This window comes from Mus caroli, chromosome 1 (assembly GCF_900094665.2).
Source record: "Mus caroli chromosome 1, CAROLI_EIJ_v1.1, whole genome shotgun sequence".
NCBI lineage: Eukaryota > Metazoa > Chordata > Mammalia > Rodentia > Muridae > Mus > Mus caroli.
In genome coordinates this window covers 127,069,795-127,086,745 of record NC_034570.1, presented here as the reverse complement: position 1 = coordinate 127,086,745, position 16,951 = coordinate 127,069,795, and the positions used below count along the sequence as shown (strand labels likewise).

General features: G+C 49.0%; 1 protein-coding gene across 4 annotated transcripts in view; it reads left to right on the top strand.

Moving 5' to 3' along the window:
- Nucleotides 1-16,951, top strand: part of Nav1 (neuron navigator 1) — a 249,457-nt gene that overhangs the window by 209,459 nt on the left and 23,047 nt on the right. For 3 of the 4 annotated variants that reach the window (XM_029480839.1, XM_029481345.1, XM_021170154.2), the window contains 10 exons: nucleotides 5,015-5,153; nucleotides 5,461-5,758; nucleotides 6,741-7,434; nucleotides 7,850-8,284; nucleotides 8,834-8,875; nucleotides 9,991-10,139; nucleotides 11,765-11,935; nucleotides 13,015-13,067; nucleotides 13,835-13,858; nucleotides 13,972-14,049. In XM_029480839.1, coding sequence (XP_029336699.1) covers nucleotides 5,015-5,153; nucleotides 5,461-5,758; nucleotides 6,741-7,434; nucleotides 7,850-8,284; nucleotides 8,834-8,875; nucleotides 9,991-10,139; nucleotides 11,765-11,935; nucleotides 13,015-13,067; nucleotides 13,835-13,858; nucleotides 13,972-14,049 — 2,083 coding nt within the window. The remainder of the gene's footprint in view (nucleotides 1-5,014; nucleotides 5,154-5,460; nucleotides 5,759-6,740; nucleotides 7,435-7,849; nucleotides 8,285-8,833; nucleotides 8,876-9,990; nucleotides 10,140-11,764; nucleotides 11,936-13,014; nucleotides 13,068-13,834; nucleotides 13,859-13,971; nucleotides 14,050-16,951) is intronic. The other variant, XM_029481039.1, reaches the window with a different exon arrangement.

Sequence of the window (16,951 nt, the reverse complement as noted above, 5' to 3'; positions counted from 1 at the left end):
GACCTTCGGAAGAGCAGTCAGTGCTCTTAACCACTGAGCCATCTCGCCAGCCCATGGTGTTGTATTCTTATTCTTGAAAGTCTGCGAGGTGATAGGATTAGCCACTGTAATGGTGTCAGCAGGGAGGGAGGACTAGTTAGCCTACATGCAAAACCTACGTGGACTCTCCTCTACTCCAGAGGCCCTTTCCCTTCAGCATCAGAAGGCCGGCCATCTCTGGGTAGAGAAAGATGGGGTGAGGGTGTTCTGGAGTATAGACTTTTAGATTCTAACACAAGTCAGCACAGCATTTGAACAAGAGCCGGTAGAGAATCAGTGAGGCTTTGCCTGTCGAATGTTGAAGCTCCTTCTTCAACTCGGTGTGCAGAACACCAGACTTTTACCCTGCAGGTCAGGGTTTGGAAGATTCATCTCTAGAAAATCTGGCCAACCCAAGAGAAAAGTACTTGAGTGACTCAGTCCAGTCAGACCTCCTGTCCTGACGCCATGGGTGGCAAGTCCTACCCTGTGTGCACAGAGTTTCCAAACAACAATGTTCCTGTCTGACGCAGGAACAGTCACACATCATCAGACACATGAGAATATATAAAGGAATCCCAGCAGCCATAGCTTATCACTGTCACCCACACAGTGGTGTAGCCCAGGCTAACTCGAGATAACCAATGCCAATAGAACAAAGTACCGTGGCGTAAGAATCCGAGGAAAGAGTGTAACCCTCCCTTCCAAGAAGTCTTAGAAAGTCTGGGAGAGCTGAGAGAAGATATCAAAGAAAGATGGATTGTTTTCAAAAGAACACTTAGAAGTTTAAAATATTGTAGTAGAAATTAAAAGTCTGAGAGAAGATAAGCTTCTGTTTAAAAAGTAGCACTAAGAAAAACTTAAGACGCCGGGCAGTGGTGGAACACACCTTTAATCCCAGCACTCAGGAGGCAGAGGCAGGTGGATCTCTGTAAATTCAAGGTCAGCTTGATCTATGGAGCTAGTTCCAGGACAGCCAGGGTTACTCAAGAGAAACCCTGTTTCAAAAGCCCCCACCAAAAGAAAAGCTTAAGAAACTCAGGAGTATCATCCTAAAAACCCATTATTTCTATAAAAGACATTCTAGAAGAGAACGGAAAAATGAAGAGAAAATTATCAAAAGCAAAACTTTGGGTGGTGAAGGCAAGACCATCAGGAATTTAAGGCTGTCCTCAGCTACACCGTGAGTTAAAGGCCAGTTTTGATAACATGAGGCTATCTCAAGAAGAAAAAGAAAAGAGCCAGTGAGATGGCTTAGACAGTTAAAAACGCCACAAAAGCCTGAAGATGAGAGTTGGAACCCAGAACTGACCAAGAAACAAATGCAGTGGTGGCTCCTATCTGTAATCCAAACGCTCCTTAGGCAGATGCATGGCAGAGGCAGGAGACCCTCCCTCCCAGGGCCATCCAGCCTGCAGAATGCAGGGCAGTGGAAACTCGTGGAAGAGGTGCTTCATGAAGACAAGACGGCCAAACCCCATGAGAATGTCTAGCTTAGGTAGCCAGACATCTGTTGTGTGCAGGTGTATCCCTACAGAGTGAGCTCCCAGGCAGACGGAGAGCAAACAGCCAAAGGACAGAATTGGGCCGAGAATCTAAGAAAACACAAACTATTACCAGGTTAACTTGAAAGAGAGAAGAGAAAAGAGAAGAAAGGAACAATGTTTCTTTTTTCATTTCTTTTCTTCTAGGATCTTCCCCTCACCATAGCATATGTTACTTTTCTAAATTTTTTTTTTTTTTTTTTTTGAGACAGGGTTTCTCTGTATAGTCCTGGCTGTCCTGGAACTCACTTTGTAGACCAGGCTGGCCTCGAACTCAGAAACCCGCCTACCTCTGCCTCTCGAGTGCTGGGATTAAAGGCGTGCGCCATCACACCCGGCTCTAAATTTTTTTTTAAGACAAGAAATATGCTTCCTCCAGTTGAGTATCCCCAATAGAGATACTTAAGCCTTAGGTGACAACAGCAGAATTTTCCCTTGCACAACCTGCAAATTTGCTGGGAAAATTTTAACTTCTATATAGCCTTCTCTGGTAATTTTAGTTGTCTGTTTTGTTTCGATGTAGGAAAGAGCTTTGGAGGCTGGAGAGATGGCTCAGAGTTTAAGAGCACTGGCAGCTCTTCCAGGGAGCCTGGGTTCAATCCCCAGCACCCCATGGCAGCTCACAGTCTGTAACTCCAGTCCCACGGGATCTGACACCTTCTTCAGGATTCCTTGGGCATCATGTGTGCATATACTGCGTAGCACAGACACGCATGCTGACAAAGCACCCATACACATAAAATAAGCAAGCAAATGAAAGAAAAAAAGAAAACTCCCCGCTGCCACCCGGCTCTGGTCTTGTCACAGCAAACGAAGGTCCTTTCTGGATCCCTGAGCCGCTGCATGTCGGCTTCCATTTATGCGGAGCTCTTCCACAGAGAGCTGTCCCTGCTGAGGGCTCTTGATTACCAATAATTAATCTCAGATGAAAGATTCAGTACTGCAGGCTTCCTCTGTCTCTGACCTAAGAGAACACGCTGTGAACGGTTCCTTTGTTTGCCTGCCAGAGATCTTATCTGAGCCTGTAAGAGTTGATAGGACCATTGAGTCAGCATTGATCTTTCCTCAGTACCCTCTTCTGAAAAAAAAAAAAAGTGCTTTGTGGCGTCTCAACCCCGGATAAAAGGGAGACTTAATATACGACACAGGGGTCATTCAGTATTCGGCTGTTTTTAATGGTAGTAAAATCGAAATAACTTTGCAGTTTCCTAATCCTCATGTTTTCTCTGCTGTTTCTCAATGTATTTGGCTAAATCACTACAGAGCAACCAAGCCAAATGGCTAAACCACCCACTCTCTTATTCCCAGCACATGAATTAGAGGGAAGCCAGCTGAAATCCAGGCCAGGCTCATAAATGACTTGTATGTCTGATTTTCCTTCCATGATTTGAAACTCAAAATAAATCAGAAGAGAAACCTATCCCGATTACCAGCAAATTCGCACGCACAGTCTCCAGCTTTGGACGTGCCTGAAGCTGATAAACACGCCCTTTCTGAACAGATATAAAACTTAGAGAGACACTCACATGTAGCAAGCTTATGGAGTTTAGGAAACCCTTGTGTTCGGTTCAAGACCCTCCAGCCAAAGTGAAAACTAAAGGTCCTTTTAGGAAGAGCTTGGAACAGAAGACCTTTGAAGAAAGGTCCTAAGAGACAAGCTTGGGGCTTCCAAAACAGTGATCACTGCCGAGCCTTGTAGCACAGGCCTGTAATCCCAGCTACTAAAGAGACTGAGGCAGGAAGGTGCGTATCTATCTGTCTGGGCTATAGAGTGAGTTCAAAGCTAACCAAGGCAACTTAACACCATGTTTTGAAAATTTAAAAAATAGAAAGAGGAGCGGGGCATGGTGGTTGTATGCCTTTAATCCCAGCACTCGGGAGGCAGAGGCAGGCAGATTTCTGAGTTCGAGACCAGCCTGGTCTACAAAGTGAGTTCCAGGACAGCCAGGGCTANTCTACAAAGTGAGTTCCAGGACAGCCAGGGCTATACAGAGAAACCCTGTCTCAAAAAAAAAAAAAAAAAAAAAAAAAAAAAGAAAGAAAGAAAGAGGAATGAAGGAACAAAGTTACTTAGTTGGGGCTATAGTTCAGTGGTAGATAACATGCCTAGTCTATGTAAGTCTTTGAGCTCCATCCTTGGTAACACGCATGCACACTAAGTGAGCATGGTCTAACAGAAGCCTCAGCCTAGTATCCAAAGATAGATCAAGAAGATGGTGGACTGCAAAGCTTGCTGTTTGGTGTAGCTATCTAGAAGAAACTTGCTGTAAAAAATTAAAGTCCTCACTACAACTTGTTAACTTAAAAATTGAACTAAGGAAGGGTACAAGGACCAAGCTACGAAGATATCAAGGTCTAATTAAGTTCATTTTGTACATAGACCCAGGGCTCCAGATACTGTTTAAGAATAGGTGTTATCTCTCTTCAGTATCTTCCACCTGATATATATTTTTAAAATTAGCCATGCGCTGGCTGTTACTCAGCAGGAATATGGCCCTTCTACCAGAAAAGCAGCATGCTTTGGAGCAGAACCCAATTCCAGGGGACAAAGAGATGGACCAAGTCTGAAAGTTCTAGAAAAGAGACATGTGAGTTGGAGAGCGAAGTCAGCAGTAGAGAACTTACCTTGAATGCAGAAATCCCTGCTGGGTTCAACCTCCAGCGTGCACAAACAAACAACGATAAAACCAGAGAAGTCTTTGCCTGACCTCTGTTACTAGGTATAGAAAGTCTTAGAGGCCAGCACTTGGGATTAAAAGCAGAGGCCGGTGTATCTCTGAGTTTGAGGCCAGCCTGGTCTGCGGAGTGAGTTTCCAGGATAGCCAGGGCTACACAGAGAGGTCCTGTCTTGAGAAACTAGAAAACTTTTAGTACAGGGATGCCTGGAAAATATATCTAAAAGTGAACAGAAACATAAGATTGTATGTTGAGGGCTGTTTACATTGGAATTGGCTTTATATAATTGGTTTTTAGATGGATCTAAAACTGCCTTATCCCTTCTTGTTGTTGTTTATTGCTGTTGTGTGTTAGGTGTCTTCACGCCACACTGCACATGTGCAGGTCAGAAGGCAGCTTTATGGAGTCGGCTCTCTCCTCTCACCTATAGGCCGGTTCTGAGGATTGAATTCTGGTTGTCAGGCTTACAGAGAACACGATTTACCCACGGTGCCCTCTCAACAGCCTCTCCTCGTCTTTGTAACATAGCTTCCTGCTAAAGAATCTAACACTGTCTCTTGCATTTAGCATTAGAAGCATTTTGCTTCTTCCTTTTACAAAAGAAGATCAAATTACAAGAACATTTAAGTCACACTTTGAATTATTAGCCAACCCAGGACTAACCCCAGACTTTCTTTTGGAAGAATAGTGTAAACCCATTTATCACGCGTATAAGACGCTGTTTTGAGCACTGGCTTCAGTGTTAACTGCTCACCGTTCTCCCTCTTGTCCTGCAGCTGGGATGAAAGCAGCTCCATTAGCAGTGGGCTCAGCGATGCCTCAGACAACCTCAGCTCAGAAGAGTTCAATGCCAGCTCCTCACTCAACTCCCTCCCAACCACTCCCACTGCCTCCCGCAGGAGCTCCACTATAGTGGTAAGTGACTTTGCAAACCTCTAGACCCCAAGGTCAAGGTGAAACACTGTATCAACCTGGAGGGACCTGTAGAGATATAAATGTTGTCTTTGAGACACTATTTTCCCACCCCACCTATCTAGAATGATAGATTAGAGAAAGAAAAGTATCCTAGAGATTAGATAAAGTATCTTCCCTCCACTCCTGAACTCTAGTTGATTTAACATAATGGGATAATCAAGGCCCTTTAGCTCTCGTGTCCACCCCCGCCCCACCCCACCCTAACCCCCCCAAAGCGGCTTACTCTGCCTTTCTCTCTCCTCACTAGTTACGCACAGACTCGGAGAAGCGCTCCCTGGCGGAGAGTGGGCTCAACTGGTTCAGTGAGTCAGAGGAGAAGACCCCTAAAAAACTGGAGTACGACAGTGGTAGCCTGAAGATGGAACCTGGGACTTCAAAGTGGCGGAGAGAGCGACCAGAGAGCTGCGATGACGCATCCAAGGGCGGAGAACTGAAAAAGCCCATCAGCCTGGGACACCCGGGGTCCTTGAAAAAGGGCAAGACCCCTCCAGTGGCTGTCACCTCTCCCATCACTCACACCGCCCAGAGTGCCCTCAAAGTCGCAGGTGAGGCAGGATACAGGAGGGACAAGGGGGAAGACCTTTCTTGGATGATTTTCCTTAATAAACACAAACCTGTAGCATGATAGGAAAGGTTTGCATTAGTGCTTAGTACAGTGTCCTTTCTGGCCTCTAGGATAGTCCGGTGAGTTAGGAAAGACGGATGTTACTATTTTACAGATGTGGAAAATGACTCGGGGATCAGCTGACTGAGCTGCAACCACACAGCTGATAGACTGAACAGGAGGCAGACAGTGTATCCAGGGATAGGTTTGACCTCTCTTCAAATGGCTCCCACTAGCTTCTTTCTTTCCTTCCCCGAGGCGTACTTCTTAGCATCTCAAGGAGGTCCTCCTGAAGTACTGTGTTCTGTGGCTACACAGGAGGGAGCACAGCCAGCTTGGTGGCACACGTTTTTTTTTTAACACCAGTGCTCGAGAGGCAGAGGCAGGAGGAGTTCGAGGCCATCTTGGTCTGCAGAGCGAGTTTAAGGACATTCAGGGCTACACAGAGAATCCGTGCCGCAAAAACCTAAACCGTCAAAGCCACAGCAGCAACAGAACAGAACAGAAGCACATTGTTTGCAGGCTTGCCCTGTGGGTCTCTTAGAGTTTTAATGGACATTTCTCTCTGGTGTCTTACACATTGCCTTGTCTGATTCATTGTGTCCCCTCCTTGTCCCTCCTTAACCAGTTAGTTATTAAACACACTTCCTTCTTGATCATTTTTGTCGTCGCCTCTGCCATTTTAACCAAAATAAACTGCCCTACAGAAAACAATAAAAACAAACGAAATGAAAAGCCTACTTCCTCCCATAGGCCCTCTAGCAAGAAGCTGTATCCACTTTTATCCAATACCTGTTTGCCCATATTTAGGCCTCTAGATCTTTATAATATATAGACAATTGTTCCTTTTCCCCTAGAGAGAAGAAAAAGTGTTTTTAGGATATCATGATAGCAACCGTCCTCTCTTTCCTGCCCTCTTTCAGGCAAACCCGAAGGCAAAGCTACAGACAAGGGTAAACTCGCAGTGAAGAACACCGGGCTACAACGCTCCTCTTCTGATGCTGGCCGGGACCGCCTGAGTGATGCAAAGAAGCCCCCCTCGGGCATTGCTCGGCCCTCTACTTCAGGATCCTTTGGTTATAAGAAGCCTCCCCCTGCTACCGGCACAGCCACTGTCATGCAGACCGGTAGCTCAGCCACCCTCAGCAAGATCCAGAAGTCCTCAGGGATCCCTGTGAAGCCAGTGAACGGGCGCAAGACGAGTTTAGACGTGTCCAACAGTGTAGAGCCCGGATTTCTCGCCCCTGGAGCACGGTCCAACATCCAGTATCGCAGCCTACCCAGGCCAGCCAAGTCCAGTTCTATGAGTGTGACTGGGCGTGGTGGACCTCGGCCTGTTAGCAGCAGCATTGACCCCAGCCTCCTCAGCACCAAGCAGGGTGGCCTTACCCCCTCCAGACTGAAGGAACCTTCCGGCAAGGTCGCCAGTGGTCGGAGCACTCCAGCCCCAGTCAATCAGACAGATCGGGAAAAGGAGAAGGCCAAAGCCAAGGCTGTGGCCCTGGACTCAGACAACATCTCCTTGAAGAGTATAGGCTCCCCAGAAAGCACTCCCAAGAACCAAGCAAGCCACCCTCCAGCCACCAAGTTGGCAGAGCTGCCACCAACCCCTCTCAGGTACCCACACTGGGCAATGACTTCCTCTCCTGTGTCTCCAGCCTTAAACTAGATGTGGCATGGCCTATCCATTGCGTCTCTAGACCTTTGTACGGATCCTTCCTCCCTCTTCCGTACCATTTCTTCTCTCTGTTTGAAAACTCACCTTGTTTCTACTGTTCCGTGTGTCTTCAGTACCCGTGCATGTGATTTTGCTATGTTTAGCTGCACATTCCCCAAATGCACGTGTTGTCTCCCTTACGACTGAAGATGCTATAAGTCAGGGGTTGAATCTCCTTCCAGTTGGTTTATCAGCAGCATCAGCATAATCCTTTAGCTGCATAGGCAGCCAGAAAAGAAGGGAACTAGAAAAAGATTGCCTGTTGCCCTGTAATTTGTTATTCTAAATATTGTATTTCATCTTCACTCCTCTCAGGGCCACAGCTAAAAGCTTTGTCAAGCCACCCTCGCTAGCCAATCTAGACAAAGTCAACTCCAACAGTTTGGATCTACCATCTTCCAGCGACACCCATGCTTCCAAGGTCCCAGATCTGCATGCTCCAAGCTCATCAACTGGGGGCCCTCTCCCTTCTTGCTTCACTCCCAGCCCAGCACCCATCCTCAATATTAACTCAGCCAGCTTCTCCCAGGGCCTGGAGCTAATGAGTGGTTTCAGTGTCCCAAAGGAGACCCGCATGTACCCCAAACTCTCAGGCCTGCACAGGAGCATGGAGTCCCTCCAGATGCCAATGAGCCTGCCCAGTGCCTTCCCCAGCAGCACCCCCATCCCTACCCCACCTACTGCCCCATCAGAGGAAGACACAGAAGAGCTGCCCTGGAGTGGAAGCCCCAGGGCTGGACAATTGGACAGGTATGTGGTAGAGCCGGAGCTGAGCCTGCCTCAGACTCACGTGGCCATTAGCAGTTCCCTTCATTGCGAGGCTTGATTTTTTTTTTTGTTTGTTTTTTTTTTTCCACATTTTCAATAATTTAATTCCTTTGTAACTCCCTGAGAAACGTACTTTTGGTGTCTTACTTTTGGTCTCATCTTGTACACCAGGAAAGCTTTGCAGAAAGTTAGAACGACATCTCCGAAGTCTCATAATTAGTTTTGTTCATCTTCTGACTTTTGCTTTTAAGAGCAAAATTCGTTCTGTTACATCATACCCTGGTTCTCACCTTCCACAGTTGGACATTTTAAACAGCTAACTACACCTTAACGCCTAACAGGAGGAAAGAAAGCATGTACCATTTCAAATACTTCCCAAGTTCTGAATCAAGAATTTGATTGTGACTGCCTTATTATTTGTTCATACAGACTTTCATAGTTTGCTGTCCTGTCCTCAGAGGATAGACCCTTCAAACTTATGCCCCCCAAACTCCAAAATGGGCTCACCTGCCTTCCTCTTTCTCTCCACAGCAATCAGCGGGATCGAAATACCCTCCCCAAGAAAGGGCTCAGGTAACCCTCAAATGTGTGGGGTTTTGTTTTGTTTTCCCTAATATATATATATATATATATATATATATATATATATATATATATCTGAGACTCCTGCCCTGTTTAAAACAATTCCAGCTGGGTGGGACACAGCTTTAATCCCAGAATATGGGAGGCAGTGGCAATTGTGGTAGGTTCCAAAAATAAATAAAATAAAATCCCAACCCAACCTAACCCATGGTCCCATGCATGAATTTAGTGGCCTTTTTAAACAGTCATTTGTATGCGGTCCTAAAAAATGCCACCCAAGCCCACTGCGAACTCACCATCAACTGTGTTAGCTGTTATAGCAAGTGACTCTCTTTGGTGTCAGGGAACAAGTATTTGCATACAGGCTTTTATTGCTGTGAAGAGACACTGTGACCTCAGCAACTCTTATAGAAGAAAACATTTAACTGGGGCTGGCTTACAGTTCAGAGGTTTAGTGCATTATCATCAAGGCAGAAAACATGTCGACATGCAGGCAGACATGGTGCTGGAGGAGGAGCAGAGAGTTCAGCAGGCCTCAGAAACCAAGTGAGCCACAGTGGGCCTAGCTGGAGCATCTGGGACCTCAAAGCCCACCCCTAGTAACACACTTCCTCCAACATCACACCCACTCCAATAAGGCCACTCCTAATAGTGCCACTCCCTGTGAGCCTCTGGGGGCCACTTACTACATTCAAACCACCACAGTTGTCCAATCTTACCACAGCCCTATGAACTGCCTCGGTGCAGTTCATCCCCTCACAGGGGACTTCTGAGACCATGCACATAGGCAAGGGACAGGGAGTGTGGATCCTCCACTGTCAGATACCACTGACTTGGATACATGGGGACATGTGTCACCTGCCTCCATGTGGCACCATAGAGCCCTGCTCTGAGTTCGGAGGAATTTCTAAAACCTCCATCCATCCTGTTCCCTTCAGGAGCTCTCAGGGTACAATCCTGGGTTGCCTCCAACCGATCTTCCTTTTCCTTGTTCCTCTTCCAAAGTCCCCTCCTACCCATAGCCTAGCTTAGCTATCCCTCACACAGCCAAGCCGCTGATGTCACTTTGTAGCAGCTCTGACTGTGTCTCTTTGCTACTTCTTCAGGTACCAGCTTCAGTCCCAGGAGGAGACCAAGGAGAGGCGGCACTCCCACACTGCCGGTGGGCTTCCAGAATCCGACGACCAGGCAGAGCTGCCATCTCCCCCTGCTCTCTCCATGTCCTTGAGTGCAAAGGGCCAGCTTACCAACATAGGTCAGTATCTGCGGTCATTCACTGTGGCAAGAGATAAGGCGGGGCTCACCCTGCAGAGTGAGTGAGGCAGCAAAACAGCTAGGCATGTTTGGCTCCTGTTGTAGTGGGGTTGCTTCATGGTGCCTCAGTTTACCAACCCAAACTAAAGATGAAGGCAAAGTGTTCCAAGGTCTTAGACTGAAAGGTTGCCCCTGGGCACGGCTATAGGGTCCTGATGGCATCAGAGGGTCTGAATGACAAGCAGGGCAATCCATACACTAAGACCGTGAGCTTAAAGTCCATGACAGTACTGCCATGGGCAGCTGCTGGGAGGGCAATACCAACCTATGGGTTTGGTGAGCTGAAGACAGACAAGGGTTGTTGATTGTAGAGTAAAGTCTGTCAACAGAAAAGTCCAGGACTACCAACTGCTCCCGGCTGAGCCTGGGCTATCTCAGCCCTAAAGGCAGGCTGACTAAGACACGCCCTAGACACACCACACCCTCTTTAAAGCCTTTGGAGAGAAGGAAGTGGCTCTGTGACTCAGAGACGGGATGGGAAAACAGGCTACAGGAGGAGGGGCTGGCTCCAGCTCAGGCACACACCAGCCTTGGTTCTGGGAGGCACTGTGCCACGACTGGCTTAATAGGAATCTCTTTAGAACAGGTCTGGAATAGACCTGCCATTTGCTTGCTGTATCTCTTACGTCCATCTCTCCTCTCAACTGAGAGTGGGTGAGGAGGGGGGGAAGCAGGTTTTGGGTTTGTTTTTTGTTTTTTTCCCCAACGAGGACTTGTAACATCTTTCTATGCAGGGACTATGGGGAATTTGAAGAAAACTAGGAATGGGGGTCCTTTATGCCTAAGGAAGAGTCATTTGGCTTCTGTGGGCTTATCAGCCTGTTTTCTGTCTCCATTAAAGGCCAAACAAGAATAAAAGCCATTCATGCTGTCGAATGAGGGACTGGGCTAAACCGTAACGATCTTAGGAGTTCCCGAGGGCCAAGACAGAGGGGTGACTTCTCCCCAGGTCTTTGTAGGCAGGGAGGGTGAACACCCACATACCTGCATGGAGGCAAGAGGTCAGACGGGGAGCACCACAGGCTCTGAACCCTGAAAGGCATCCATCTAGCAAGGGAAAGTGGGGCTGGCCTCTGTGGGTGACAGATTTCACAGCTGTGGATTCCGTAGCCTCTCTGAAGCCGGGTCTGTTTCCTCACTTGGATCTGAGTGTTGGTCTGAGTTCTCAGTCCACCCCTAAGACAGCTTGTGTTTTTGAGAACTGCACATCCCATTTTCATCAGCACATCCTGGTGATGTGAAGGTTTCGGGAAAGTGGCCAGGCCCCCAGCCTAACCTTCAAAAGCAACCACTTCAAGGCAGGCAAGCATTCAAGGAAGATCCTTAGTACAGACCATGGAGTCCTTCTCCATCAGGGCCCAACCTTCCCAGGAGGGGCCGCTCCTAACCTCCAGCTGCTTGCACACCTCCACGGCCCCACCTACTGCTCCTTCCTTTCCTCCCCTCTTCCCGTTTGCCTTTCAATGACTCCTGCTCCGTCCCCACAAGGGACAAGAGAGCTGATGACCCTGCCTCTTTTCCTGCCTCCCCCTCCCACACCCCTCCCCCTCCCCTCTGTCCTTCCAGTGAGTCCCACTGCGGCCACCACGCCAAGAATCACCCGATCCAACAGCATCCCCACCCACGAGGCGGCCTTCGAGCTGTACAGCGGCTCCCAAATGGGGAGCACCCTGTCCCTGGCCGAGAGACCCAAGGGAATGATTCGGTCAGGATCCTTCCGAGACCCCACGGATGATGGTGAGACTTCGTGCTAGCGCGGTTCACGCTCATTCCAGCTCTGCTGGGTCCCCTCACCCACCGCCACCTCCACTGCCACCACTGCCACCACCACACACATACATAGATTTCACAGGACATCAACTTGGGCCATTTCAATACTGTCTTCCCATAACTTTGAAGGGTCTGGGGGCCCAGAAACCTTGGGTGGCACCACCTAGCACTGGGGTCTGGGAATGGAGCATCTACCAGTGGGGCCCAGGGAAGGGAAATCGAGATTTGGAAGGGTTGGATGTGACTCCTCAGGTGCTCTGAGACTAGAGCTGTCCTCCCTGTTCTAGGAGTGGTCTTTCTTCCCCACAGTCTCTCAGAAGAGATAACGGGGACAAAAAACGGTAGCTCTTAAATCCATACAAACAACTAGGTATCTCAGCCTTCTTTCTAGAATGCTCCAAAGACTAGCTCCCAGGCTGGCCCTGGGATTGTTGGTGTTAATCTGGGTGTTAATGGGAGACCTGGTCATGGGGTTCAGGAGACCTCCATTATTCTTCTCAGGATGCATCCCCAATATGTGTGGGTTCTGATAGTGCTTGCAGTGGATTCTGCTGTGTTCACCACTTAATTTTTCCCCCGACCTGAGTGGTCCTCAGGCTCTTAGACTAGCACTACAAGGCTGAGGAGAGGAGGCTCGGGCGGGATTGTGGTACTGGTTCTGAGCAGCTCTGACAAGGAACTCATCCCTTTCTACAGCTTAAAGTGTTTTCTTGGCTGAGCAGACCAGATACTGACTACCCATGAAAATCTCCTTTCTCTCTCTCTGGACCCCCATGCTCCTCAGGGAGGTTGAGTGAGGGACCATCAAGGCCCAGGCTGTCAGGGAAAATAGACGAAAAGGGGAGGCTGTCTGTATTCAGGACCATGTCCTCGGATTCTTGCCTGCTGTGGGCTGTTGGGATATGAACTGGTGCCCTGTGTTATTCTCTCTGTTTGCTCCAGATGCCCTCCGGAGTCTGAGTCCAGACTCCTGCTTTAGGCTCCTCCCAGGAACTTCTGGGCCCTGGAGCCCCCTGCTAACCTTCTGTGCTCTCCTTCTCTTTCAGTTCATGGCTCGGTGCTGTCTCTGGCCTCCAGTGCTTCTTCCACCTACTCCTCAGTAAGACCATTAATGCCCCTTCCCCGTGAGCCTTGCCCCTCAGTGAGACCATTAATGCCCCTTCCCCGTACCCGCCCTCCCCCCCATTCCACCTTCCCTCGGACCTCCTTTGGTTGGGTAACTGGATGGGGATGGGGACCTATCATTGCTACCCTTGCTGGCCATGGGAGTGGGCGTAGGGGGTGGCACCTAGAGCTTGGAACTCTCCAATGAGTACCTTGGAGCCTCTATTCTTTCTGGCCTTGCCACCAACTCCCAAGCAACTGGTGTTTTTTCCCCTTCTTTGAAAAGTAAAGATCTCCTTGTTACAGCCTCCTTTCCCTGCCGTGGGATTTGGGCAGTGTTTCTAGCACCCAAGATGAGTAGGTTCCCAAGACTCTAGAGAACCCAGTAATGCACAGAATTGACCAAATGTCTACAGCCTTTGGCTTTCGGATCTCTTGACTCGTAGGTTTGTTTTAACCTTCATTCTTTCCTCCTTCATGGTGCTAACAGTCACGGTTTGCTTTCAGACCAACCAGCTTCATTCTCTAGCCTTCTTGGCAAGGACCAGGTTGGCTAAAGATAAGCACCCGAGAGGAGCCTAGTACTTAAACCTGAATGTAGCTCTGAGGAGCCAGGGCCAAGAGGCAAGGGACTCTCCTCTCTGCATCTGTCAATCACGCATCTTCCAGTCTCTGCCCTGACATTTGGGCCCCGGCTTCTGCACCTCCATAGTAACCACCTGCTTTTTCTGTCTCTCTCTCCTTCTGTGCCCACTTCTCCAGGCTGAGGAGAGGATGCAATCTGAGGTAGGATACAAAGCCTTTGTCTCTGCTTCGTTAACACTGCCACGCACTCCGATTTCAGTCTTAGTAATCTACCTCTGCCATCAGCAGCTTGTCTCTCTCTCTTCCTTTCGCAGCAAATTCGGAAGCTTCGTAGGGAGCTGGAGTCGTCCCAGGAAAAGGTGGCCACCCTGACATCTCAGCTGTCTGCCAACGTGAGTACCCAAGCAGGATGAGACCTGGCTCCTGTTAAACCAGGCAGTGCGGGAAAGCGGTCTGACCGAGTCTGCCCTGGCCTGAGATCTCTGGGGAGCAGGTTGTATTCACAGCTCTACAGCAGAAGATTTGGGGACTGTCCTTCAATTTTTCTGAGCCTTCATTCAGAACCATTTTTCCCCCACCTTAATTCATTGGTACGGATGAGTTGGTGTCTGGTAACCTTTGACCTTCCTAAAGAAAGCAGAGGCCGGTGGTTCTGCAGGGAAGCAGAAACAACCTTGCCATTGGCCATGGACAAAAATAACGATTCATTTTAATTACGGAGCCCTCCACCCTTTCCATTGCCCTAGGGTGTGTTTTTCTCTTTATTGATGCCACTCAACTGAACAGGCTCAGAGCCAGTTATTAGAATTCTGTCTGGGGACCACGAGGCCGGCCGGCTCAAGTCCGACTCCATCCTACTAACCTGTGGAGTTCACCGTTGGCTCTGCCTCTGTTCTGCCATTGATCCGAGCTGAGCTTCCTTCATCTTTGGAGCCAACTTCCTTCATTTCTGCATCTAACCCACCTCCTTATGGCCACTTAGAGTGACCACCTTCCTCCCGACCTTAGTTTTTCTGTTCTGAGAGATGAGGAGGAACAGAGCTACCTCATCTAACTCCACTGTGGGCAGTTCCTCTCCTGTGACCAAATTGCAAACAGAGAAAGTAAGAGCCATTTTCTCCCGTCGTTGTAAACACCAGCTGAGCTGGGTCTCCAGGAGCTCTCCAAGTGTTTGTACAAAAAATAACCGCGTCTGCAGTTTCCGCAGCGCTTTCTCCTCTTCTCTCTTCCCTTCCTCTCTGGGGAGCTCAGCTGCCAGGCCTGAGCCTAGCCTTGGACTCAGGTAGAGTGGTCACCAAGATTTTGCGTGTTTCCAGTGACTTTCAGCGACAGCTCTCTTACCACATTGGCTGTCGTCTTTATTCTTTCTCCCAAGTCCTCAGTTCATAAGTCCTGTATCGACTGGTTTGCTTGAAGCTCCTATCAAACTTCAAACTCTCTGGGACCAAAAGAATTATAACAGAAACAAGAATGGTCCTGTACCCCACCCGTCAAGGCCAGTGGCCTAGGAAATTCATGTCTGGGAGATGTGGAAGGGGAGAGGCGCCAGGGAGGTGGAGAACAGCCAGGGAAGCAGAGGACACTATTATGCCTGATTCACTTACATTGCAATCTGTCAGCCATCGTGGCTGTCAGGGCTGAACTAGTTCCAGAAAATGAATTTAGAGGGTGAATTTTCTTAGGACAGGAAGTTCCATTTGGCCAAGAGAAAACAAACTAAACACCCAGTTCTGGTGAGTTCTGAATCTGGCATCAGGTTTTGGACAAGGGTCCAGGCCCTTCCCTTCAGTGGGAGATGTGATGCCAGGCCCCAGAGCTCGCTCGCCTTGGGATCCCTGATATTGAACCAAACTTACACCATGTTGGATGGTGCAGCCAAGCAGCTGACGATGACACACTTGGCCAGGAAGAGACCCTCATCGCTGTATTGCCTCTACAAAAGGACCACTTGGCCTAGAGTCCTACAGGCACCCTAACCTGAGGTTGGCCTCAGAGCAAGGTGCCATGGAGGAGAAGAGACGTAGGAAAGAAGAGAGAGGCAAGGCCAGTCCCTCAGAGGGAGAGATGTGCATGTAGAAATGCGTGAAGAGGCCAGGGCCACTCCAGGCTCTGAGTAGATTTTCAGGGACTATAAACTGTCTGCTGACAGCATATGATGGTATAGTTAGAAGGAAACAAGATTGAAATTAAGAAGGTAGGAGGTGGAGGCTGGAGAGATGGCCCATGCTTCAGAGCACTGGCTGCTCTTGCAGGGAACCTAGGTTCAGTTCCCAGCATCCATGTACTGGCTCACAACTGTCTGTAACTTCAGTTCTCGAGGATCCAACACCCTCTTCTGGCCCCCATCAGGCATGTACATGGTGCACAGATATACATGCAGGTAAAATATCCACGCAAAAATAGCATTTACAATTAAAACAGAGAGATAGAGACAGAGGGGCGGGGGGAGAATGAGAATGAATATGAATGGGGGTGAGGGAGGTGGTGGTGATCAGAATTCGGCATGAGGGAGCAAGCTTGAAATCCCAAGTACTTAAGAGGTTGCAGCAGCAGGAGGGTCACAAGTTCAAGGCCAGCCTGAGTAACTTAGTGAAATCTCTCAAATTTTGAAAAAAGACAGAAGGTCAAAGAAAGATGCTCAGAGTTTGCCATGTATTTGCCTGGGAGCCCAGGACTCGGCAGATTTACAGGAAACATGGAAGATACTGCCTCTGGACTTGCAGGCTCTAAGGCGCTGGTGAAGTTTGACTTGTTCAAAGAGGACACGTAGGAGGAGGCAGGGAGGGTGTTGCAGACACCACAGGGACTGGGCATGAATGACCTACCCAAAGCCTTCCTCCTCTTGTTACAAGAGGAGTGCTGCAGTGCTCTCATGGGGGCTGTTTATCCATCCTTGAGTGGTCCCCTGTCTGCTCCTGTACCCCATTCCCTTTACCTTTTCCTATACCCCCTGCTTCCAGGAGCTAGCTGGAGATCCAACCACTGGGAACCTTTCCCCAGCCTACCCCTCCCCACCCCCATCCAGAGTTCCCACAGGATCCAGCACCCTTTCCAATGTAGCCCTGCCCCCTAGTGGCCAAAGTGGGGAATGCCCTGAAGTGGTTTGCATGGCTACTGGCATCCCTCACCCCCATGCCCCCACCCCCAGCCCTGCCAGAGAGAAGGCATTAGTTCCAAACCCAGGGTGAGATAAGAATAGGGTTAGGGCCGGGCGTGGTGGCGCACGCCTTTAATCCCAGCACTCGGGAGGCAGAGGCAGGCGGATTTCTGAGTTCGAGGCCAGCCTGGTCTACA